The sequence below is a fragment of the Mandrillus leucophaeus genome, unplaced genomic scaffold (assembly GCF_000951045.1).
Source record: "Mandrillus leucophaeus isolate KB7577 unplaced genomic scaffold, Mleu.le_1.0 Scaffold92, whole genome shotgun sequence".
NCBI lineage: Eukaryota > Metazoa > Chordata > Mammalia > Primates > Cercopithecidae > Mandrillus > Mandrillus leucophaeus.
The window spans coordinates 884,322-894,656 of record NW_012110030.1 but is presented as its reverse complement, the minus strand read 5'-3'; the positions used below and the strand labels follow the sequence as shown (position 1 = coordinate 894,656).

The window sequence follows — 10,335 nt, the reverse complement described above, 5'->3', positions numbered from 1 at the left end:
CTGCTAAATGAAAGGCCCTTTTGTTCTGGAGCATCTTACAGGATTTGGCTATGCTATATTTTGCAGGTTAAGACAAGAGAGCAGAATGATCCTCATTGAGGGAAAACAGAAGCAAAGAGAGAAATGAGAAGAATGGTAACGCCTGGGCCATTATCAGAGTATTAGAAACAGGGATGGTCAAACTAAGTCGCTACCAAAACTAAAAGGTCAATGTCCCTTCACTCCCTCCTCTGCCTATTTTCCCTAGATCTTCCACACAATCCATACACATAAAAAAAGGTCTGTTTGAGAGATGAGGCAGTTTGGATGGATACTGTGGAAAAGGACCATCTGAACTGAAAGACTAAAAAAACAGAGAATTTACCTACAGGGACAGAAATATCTCCCAAATACAATAATTCAGCTGAGAATATCAAACATCCAGGAATTTGCTAAAATTTGAAAGTGTATCTGAGCTTTACACAAATAATGAAATTTCTAATCAAATGTACCCAAATCTTAAGAGCCAGGAAGATTTCCTGAACAAGTTATCACATATCAATAGGTCAGTAACAGATACCGATGAAAGCCACAGAAGGCCCCTCTCCAGTCCTGCTCTAGGGACACCAGCAGAAGTCAAGAAGCCAACAGCAAAGGAAGCACACCTTGAACCCCTGCCAGAGTCAGCTCTTACTCTCACCCCTGTTCTCATGGAACAATGCACTCACGAGTGATGAATTCATAGAAACACACGTGGTGCCTGGCACACAGCAGATAAGCCTAGTCTCCGTAAGTAGAACTTCTTCCCCATCTACCAGCCATCTGAGGCATCTGAAAAGGTCCCTACTGACAAAGCCTGTTGGCTTATGATCAAAAGGTCCCTATTGGGGAACATGAGGTTATCTTTTCAAAACCTATTTGTTTTTTTTTTAATTAAAAAAAATTGCCTTCTGTAACAGCTCTTTTCTGAATCACCTAATTAAAAATACTGGTTTGTATTACACAAAATTATATTTTTATATATATATATTTCATAGTGTTTATGATTACATATATGCACATGTAATACAATGTATGCAGACTCCACACTCTGCATTGTTTTGCTTATTTAATGCTGTACGACAAATACTTTATTAGATACTTATACATGTTCAGTAAACCCCATGTGACAGGTAAAGCAGGTGACATCATCACCAATGCCTCATTATGAAAAAGTGCTCATATTTTCATGGTAATTATAAAAGTACTGTTCATTATCACTTATGAACAATGACTTTTTTATAGTTATCATTTAGAACAAACTGATGAAGACAAAGAATTAAGACAAACATGGGCATCCTCAATGCTAAAAGTCTTTTTAGAGCAATTCATTAATTCACTACACATTAGTTTCCAGCAAAACACATAAATTTATGCCCAGTGCACAAATTTGCCAGGGATTAGAAAGTACATATACATGCAATACAGTAAATTCATAAGGTTACCTAATGAATCAGACTTAGAGATCAAAAATAGGTATCAAATAACTGATTAAAGATACCAAAATCTGGGGGGGGAAATGCTAACTCAGCTTACCATAATGTAAGATAATTTATTATCCAGGAATAGACATGAAAATATTAATATTGATGGTATAAATTAAGAAAGCATGTGATATTTTAGTGAAACATTCAAAACTGTATCTGTTTATAAGGTTATTTTCCTGTTTTATGCAAAAAAACTAAAATTGGTTACGTGACTCAAAATACTTTTTTCTGAATTTTTGTTTTTATTTTTTGTAGAGACAAGATCTCACTCTGTTGCTAAGGCTAGTCTTGAATTCCTGGCCTCTAGCAATCCTCCTGCCTCAGCCTCCCAAAGTGCTAGTTACAGGAATGAGCTACTGTGCCCAGCCCAAAGCAGATTCTAAATATATTATGTCAGTGATAAATTGGTACCCCTTGTAGTAGGCAGATGTTTCCCCTCATGCGCCAAAACAAAGATGTCCTCATCCTAATCCCAGAGATCTATGAATACGCTATCTTACATGACACATGGGATTTTGCGGATTGCCTGCTCTGAAATGCAGGAACTACACAGGAGGACTAGAGAGGCCTCTAGGAGAAAAGTTCAGCCCCTGGTTCACAGTCAGCAGCAAATCTGAACGTTTAGTCCTACAACTGCGAGGAAGTGAATTCAGCCAATAATCCGAAGGAGCAAGGAATGAATTCTTTCCCAGAGTCTCAGTAAGAAATGCAATCCTGCAAACACCTTGACATTTAACTGGTGAGGCCAATGCTGGGCCCATTACCTATAGAACCATGAGATAATAAACGGCTATTGTTCTAAACACAAAGTTTGTGGTAATTTGCTACAGCAGCGAGAGACAACTAATATGTTCTCAGATGACATCACTTGGCCAAAGGAAGTAAGGGGTGGCCATAACTCAAAAAATCTCAAATACATTCAATTACAGCAATTTTTAATTGGCTGGCCAAAACTGCATTAGAGCATTGAATATTTTGTACCCAGAACCAAACAAAATGGTCAAAGCCCTTACTAAACTGAATAAACAGATAGTCACATACCTAAGTTCTTTTCTCTTTGCAATAAGCCTACAGGGTAGACAGATATTTCTAATTTACATATGAAGAATAAATGACTTTCCTAAGGTTACATGGCTAGCCAAAGAAGAAAAGTTGGTTGTCAGATCCAGCCTCTTCCACCACAGTGCAACACTTCACATTCCCACAGCTGTGATGGGCTCTGTCAGCTGGGATTTCAGGGAGAAGCACTACCAGCCTCTCTTCCTTCCACTCCACATCCACTCTACTTCCACATGGAAATGTGGAAATGCAACTCCAATGTACATGGTAGTTTAGCTTCTCCCCAAGGCTGGAATGCCCTATTCTGGCCAACATCATGGGCTACTTCTGAGACCTGTATTAAACAATATTTGCAGTGACTCTGAACAGCTTTGATAGCTGACTTATATCTGTAAGTAAAGGTGCAAACTATAAAATGACAGACCTTGTTATAACCTCGTGGTCAAGACACTGCTTCAAGGCAGATGCAAGCATTACATTTCCACAAAAGCAATGCAGTGGTTGGCCAAGGTACACACTGAATTTTCTATTTCTTATGAGGTTTTCTTAGAATACATAGGATGTACAATGTGAAGTAGTAGTACAGTTCTGTTCCTTTCTGAATTACTCAGCATAAATAGAAATTACTTAGAACAGAAAAAGTCTTCTAATACCAGGGGCTTTCCTTTATGTCAAGAATGTATTCAAATGACTCCTGGGCTGCCAACGGGCTATACTTTTACTTATTTTTTAATATATTATGCAATTTTCTAAATACACACATAAATTAAACTAAGATTTGTCTTCCCTAAATATACTTCTATCTAAGTTCACCTAATGGCTCCACATGTAAGTTTTATCAACATAGAATGAAAGGAGACATTCAGTTGAGCCATGCAATGGCCAAAATAACACCACATCCACTTTATTTATCATTTTCTGCTAAATCTATGTCAACTTTACATCCTCTGTAAAACACACAGTTTCATTTAGAAGCTGCCCTCTGCCAGCCTGCACCTTTCCCTTAAAAGCCACAGGAAAGGAATCAAACCTAGTAGAAACCACCATCACTTTGAAGATGTCTTCTATTTAACACCACAGGGGGAAAGTAATTAAATTTAATAGAAGTTATTGCCTGTGAATGAAAATACACAGTATGCGAGCTAAATTAAATACACTGGGCAGGAGATGCAAAATTTTATACCAAATTTAACATGAACATGTATTTCCTGTTAAAAATGTGTTCTACATTATTACTTTCAAGAATTTCATTTCTGCACTAAGGGCAGTTTTAATCATTTCTTCCTACCAACCTCCCTCCATCTCTTGATACAATTTTATCAGACACTCCCTTCTGTAAAGTGTTGTTTTCCAAGCCACGAACTGATCGCGAACAGGGAGAGATCTGAGTCTACCTAACATGGAGCCACATGATGCCACTGGAAAATCTTGCAAAACGCCAACTGGAGGCCTCAAGATAAAAAGCAAATACACATCGCATCAAATTACCTATCAGGACAAATTGCTCCACATTAATCTCAAAACAGACAAATTCAGCTAAAATTGATAATACTGATTATGTAAAATAAAAGTATCTAGCCTGAAGTGAATTACTATGGTGAGAGGCACACAGCGCCAGTAAGGAAAAATAAATGCTGCACAGGATCTTAGGGTTCCTACTAAAATAACCAGAATACACATTTAATTTATGCTTTCTTTTTGAGGCATAGCTTACCAATTTGGCAACTTTTCCATAGTCAATCCATCTGACAGTAGCAAAATTTGTAGATTCTGCACAGTTGAAACCATGATTAAAACCAGCATGGTAGCCATATGGGAAAGTGATCATGAATTCTCCAGCCTCCTGGGTTATCTGCAAGGTAGGAAACATAATATTTTGTAAAAAATAAGACTTCCCAAATTATGAATACAATTGAAATATATTTGCCATTAAAAAACAAAGAAAAAAAGGCATGATATCAGAGCAATACCAAAAAGAGTTCCACCAGATTCATTACTTAATCCTTTAATAATGCTTTTTCAGGAAATGTTTAAAAGACTTTCCTAGATAGGATGTGGCTTGTTGGCACTTGAATTCAATCAAACAATCCATAATCAAAGCTATTACATTTTAATTGAAGGTATCCTCAAGTTATTCAAGTAAATTTGTTCATATTTGTTTTGGATTATCTGATCTTAAAATGTTTCTAACCCAGCACCCAATAGGATGGACTCCTCATATCTTTAAATTCTTTAAGTTGCTGCAAAGTAATATAAAAATACTCATAGGATTTGGCCACTGAAGCAATGTTTCTCCTTGACACATATTGTCAAAGTATTTAGCAAATGCTGTATGTTCACATTCAGAGCCTGTATTCTCTGCTAGCTCTGATAATAAAAGTTGTAAAACCATACTTTTAATTATCCTACTGACTCTAATACAATTTATATTTTGAGATATAATGTACATATAATAAAACGCTCAGATAATAAATGTACAGTTTGATCAGTTTTGACAAACGCATATACCCATATATCCCATGCCCCTATTATTTTTTTTTTTTATGATAAAAATCCAAGGAAGAAATACATTTATTAAATATATCAACCTCAGAAAATTACTTATCTCTGGGAGGGAGAAGACACTGAAATAGTAATAGCTACATTTGTAGTATTTTGTTTCTTTGGACAAATATCAGTATCTACATATAGCGTTTTTTTAAAGTATTTTATTTTCAGTAACAACTTTATTGAAATGTAATTCACATACCATATAATTCACTCATTTCAAGTGTATAATTTGCTGGTTTTTAGTATATCACAAAGTTATGCAACTATCACCACAATTAATTTTAGAACATTTTATCACCTCAAAAAGAAACCCCCTCACCCTTTAGCTGTCATCCCCAAGCCCCTCATTCATCCCAGCCCTAAAAAAAACCCTGATTTTCTGTTTCTACAGATCTGTTATTTTGGACATTTAATATTAATAGAATCATATAATTTGTGATCTTTTGTTACTGAATTCTTCCACTTAGCATAAACTTTTCAAAGTTCACCTAGGTTGTAGCATGTATCTGTACTTCACTCCCTTTTATGGCTGAATAATCTTCCATTATATAAAATATATCACATTTGTTCATTCATCAGCCAATAGACATTTGGTCATTTCCACTCTGGGCACTAGGAATAATGGTGCTTGGATAATTGTCCACGCCCCTATTATTTTCATCGCCCAAGAGTGCTCCCTCATTCCTATCCTAGAGCACCCCCAGCCCATCCCCTACTCCCACCTCAGGAATAATCACTCCTCTGATACCTCTCACCACTGATTAGCTTTGCCATGTTATGGATGCTAAAATGGTACTGGAGACAGGGGAGAGTATTCTTTTTCCCAACAATTCTGAAATGTAACTCATAACACCATTGTCCCCTGCCAAAGAAACCCCAGATGATGTTCTGCTACAATGAGCTCAGTTGTCACCTGGCAGCAGACACAGGCTTACCAGTGCCCAGCACGGTTCCAGCTCCATTATCTGAGCCATGTGAGAACATAACCCAGCTCTCTCCTGTCCTGGTCTCACTGAATCTAATTAATTATCTAGGTGCTTATTTCTTATACTACGTAATGAAACAAAACTCAACCTGCTCCCACATAAAGGTGACAGGACGGGGAGGACTGCTGCCACTGGAATAAGAAAACTACTTTTCCTGCTCCATGGAATCCTACCTACAAACCTGCTCTACCCTACCTAAAAAATCCTGCTCATGCCATGACTTAAAAAAAAAAAAAAAAAAGAGCACCTGTTCCACAGAATGCAACTCTAAATTTGAGACCCCTGTCATTTCTAAAAACAGGTCAGTCCCAATCTCATACCACAAAAGAAGCTGAAGAAAAGAGTGGATATAATCTAAATGCAGACATCAGCTGTTTATTACACTTATGTTTTTCATACATATGTATGAATACGGCAAATGCAATGAAAGAAGGAAAAAATGTAATCCAACTGAGACATTATTACCTACAGGAAGAGGGCTGAGTTGAAGAGGAAGAGTACATTACTATGTAACATATACTACGCAAAGCTCTGTCTACAGATTGTCTTTCTCATCACAATAACCCTATTAAGTAGTCACTATTTTTATCCCCATTTTACAGTTGAAGAAACTAAAGCTCAGAAAAATTACGTGATTGAATCAGGGATGAACTCAGGAGGTTTAATGCTGTAGCCTGTGCTACCATTTTGCTGCCCTATCACATGTCACGTTATCATCAGCAGGGAAATGTGCTCCTTGAGGAATACAGTGTCATGACAGGCCCTGTACTGAGATAGAAACGGGAAGTGACAGAATTTCATATGAGGAAGTGCCACTGCCAATCAACCCTCAAAGCCACTAGTGTTTCACCATTTCAGGACTTAAATTTATCTTGCCACTTTCCACAGAAGCCATCCACAAAACACCAGATGAGAGCCCGATGCCTCCAGTGATCTACCACGTAGTACTGGTAGACAGCTGCAGCCTAGAAAGAGGGTGCCGGCCACCTCTAGAAAAGAGCTCCAAGCTCCAGAGGCCTCCATCCTGGGGAAAGGGAGCCAACCCCATAGCCCTGCTGCTTCACATAACTTCTCTTCACGTATCAGCCCTAAGCTACCACTAACACCTAACACCAGCCCCAAAGGAACAGAGAAGGATTTTGTGTCTCTGGGGATACTGTTGCACTCCTTCACATCTACCTTGTAATATTCCAACTTAAGTAAAAGTACCTAATGAAGCTGATGCCAACTACTTAAAAGAAGCACTGGATGATGATGTGTCTGAGACTCACAAAAGCCTGGTGCCCAGGTGTCTGTAGACAGGACAAAGCCCCGCAGCCACAGCGGCCCCTCTGAGTGGCACAGCCTGTGCCCTCTGTCCCCCACAGTTCTGCAGCCCATCCACAGTGCCTCCCTACACCCGCAGGCAGCCCCCACGGTGCACATCTCGGAGGCACGATTTTATAATGGTAAAAACGTGTGAGTAAACCAGTGATGAGCACACGTTCCCAAAAGCAAGCATATCTTGTGCGTGACTGCTGCACAGACAGTTTAGGAGGGAGCAGGGAATCACCTCAAGCTGAAGAATGAATCCCGGCACTTGGAAAAGTTCTACTTTGAACAAATCCCTCCTCCCACACACACACACACACACACACACACACAAAGAAGGCCACAGTAAGAACCCAAAATGAAGAAAATGTAAAGATTTAGTCACAAGCGAAAAGCTTCCAAGATGGAAAACAGCAAGGATTATGGGAAGAAAAGTCAAATAAAAAACACAGAAGGAAGAGCTATTTTTTAATGTTTCTGTAAGTAGCTAAGTACTTAATCCTCCCGAGACTCAGAGGGAGCTTTTATTTATCTGGTCAAAACCTTTTTTCATTTCAGCTGCTTCACATAAAAATGTTCAGGCTCTGCAATAATTCTGACCCAGTAACCACCCATAGACACAAAGAATGCGAGATCCAGCATCTACTGAGTTTTATAGAACCTAATCTTCAGAAAACTCGCAGAAGCAATATCAGATTATTAAATCATCAGGCAATTTTATCCATAATGAAATCTCAATTGTATTATGTCTAAATGTGTTTAGAAGCAACATAGTGCTACCATAGTCATGGATTCTAACCAACCCATTGCTAATAATTGCTTTGAATTTCTTAGAAAATAGATCACATATACATAAATTATGTGGCTCATAAAAAAGATTTTAATATAGAAGTGCTTCCTCTTATTTTATAGAATGTGCTACATTTTATTTTCAGTATAAGTGAACTATAGCAACATGACATCTCTAGTAAATATATCTGAAATAAAATTAATTTCTAATTAGGATTTAGATAAATAATTGATATGCTATAAAACACAAATTTGAATTTCTCTACCCACATCCTAAAAATTCTACTTGAAGTTAAAGATACATTATCTCTTAAATACAAATCCTACACAAACAAAATTAATTTATGTAAGATGAATACTAATATACCTTGTCGAAGGGAATACCGTATTTCTTCAATACTGATGGAGAAATCAAAGTCATCTTGTGGCGAAGAAATGCATCACACCCTTGGGAGCTGCTTGGGAAAAAACCTAAAAAGAAACAATAAATGTAAGTGGCATTGTGTCAATTAAGAGAAAATACCAGATAGGATTTTCAATGTGTAAGTTCTAGTGTTCTTACTGTTTGACGTATGCAAGCATAGACCTCTTCCGCCAAAAAGCCCTTGTACTAAAAATCAGAGTTAGAATTCTTAAAAATCAGAGGATACATCACCAAAGGTTGATCTTCTTTACAAACAGATTTACCATAAGTTGTTTTTGTAACCTGTAAAATTACTAAACTTTAGGAATAAATTTCAAATTGAAACAAATGTGGATTCAACCTATTATCTGATAAATGGAAAAAATATTTAGGGAAGTTAGGAAAGATAAATACGTGGGATGCTGGATCTGTAGCTAAAAATACAGGAAAAGAAACAAAAAAGGAAAGGTAAGTATGCATTTTAACAGAAGAATATTTTAGACTCCTAGAGTTCATCATTCCTGAAGCACTCATCCCAATCCTCGGCACACAGCAGACAGAGTAGTTCCCCATCTTTGTTTCTTTTCTGATCAATCTGAAACTAATTGCTACTAATCTCCTGAATGAACTTCCCAGCCATCACCCATCAAATGTCTGAGAACCTGCCTGAACAGCCTGAATGGGAGAAGTGTTTTGGGGAGGCTTTTACATGAGGAAGTTAAACATACAGCAACCCTTTCATTCAACAGTATATTATACGCCAAGACAGAGTCAGTTTTCTCCATCACTGACTTCAAACCTGCAGTTCTGTCTGAGGCAGACTCTCATTAACTCAGTGATGCAAGCTGGAGGAAAATGAACATGCCTGATGTACTGCTCACACCTTCCTCACTCAGAGGGAAGGGAGTCGTGCTGAAGGAATTGGAAAAACAAGAAGACAACAAGAAACAAGGAAAAGACATGAAGGTAGACAAGGAGGAAAAGTCATGGAGGTAGAACACAGCAGGAAGACAGAAGGCACCAGGAAGGCACATGCAATGTGTATGAGTGACAGGAAGAGGAGCAGATGCTGTCTGACTCCTCCACCACCAAAATGAGGGGTGGAACTGCTGGAAATGTGACATCTAATTCTGTGGATCTCTCTATGCAAACAACTCAAGAACGTGACCAATTTGGCCAGGTACGGTGACTCACGCCTGTAATCCCACCACTTTGGGAAGCCAAGGTGGGCGGATCACTTGAGGCCAGGAGTTTGGGACGAGTCTAACATAGCAAAACCCTGTTTCTACTAAAAAATACAGGCCAAGTGTGGTGGCTCATGCCTGTAATCCCAACACTTGGGGAGGCCGAGACAGGCAGATCACAAGGTCAGAAGTTCGAGACTAACCTGACTACCATGGTAAAACCCTGTCTCTACTACAAATACAAAAAAAATTAGCCAGACACACACCTATGGTCCCAGCTACTCAGGAGGCTGAGGCAGGAGAATCGCTTGAACCCCGGAGGCAGAAGTTGCAGTGAGCCGAGATCACGCCACTGCACTCCAGCCTGGATGACAGAGTAAGACTCCCTCTCAAAAAAAAAAAATTAGGCAGGCATGGTGGTGCATGGCTACAGCTAGCTGCTCAGGAGGCTAAGGCATGAGATTTGCTTGAACCCAGGAGGCAAGGGTTACAGCGAACTGAGACTGCACCAGTGCACTCTAGCCTGGGCAACAGAGGAGGGAGGGAGG

General features: G+C 38.7%; 1 protein-coding gene across 5 annotated transcripts in view; it reads right to left on the bottom strand.

Moving 5' to 3' along the window:
- Positions 1 to 10,335, bottom strand: part of KDM4C (lysine (K)-specific demethylase 4C) — a 443,327-nt gene that overhangs the window by 275,764 nt on the left and 157,228 nt on the right. For all 5 annotated transcript variants that reach the window (XM_011969889.1, XM_011969890.1, XM_011969891.1 and 2 more), the window contains exons 7-8: positions 8,568 to 8,671; positions 4,279 to 4,416 (exon numbers count right to left, since the gene is read on the bottom strand). In XM_011969889.1, coding sequence (XP_011825279.1) covers positions 4,279 to 4,416; positions 8,568 to 8,671 — 242 coding nt within the window. The remainder of the gene's footprint in view (positions 1 to 4,278; positions 4,417 to 8,567; positions 8,672 to 10,335) is intronic.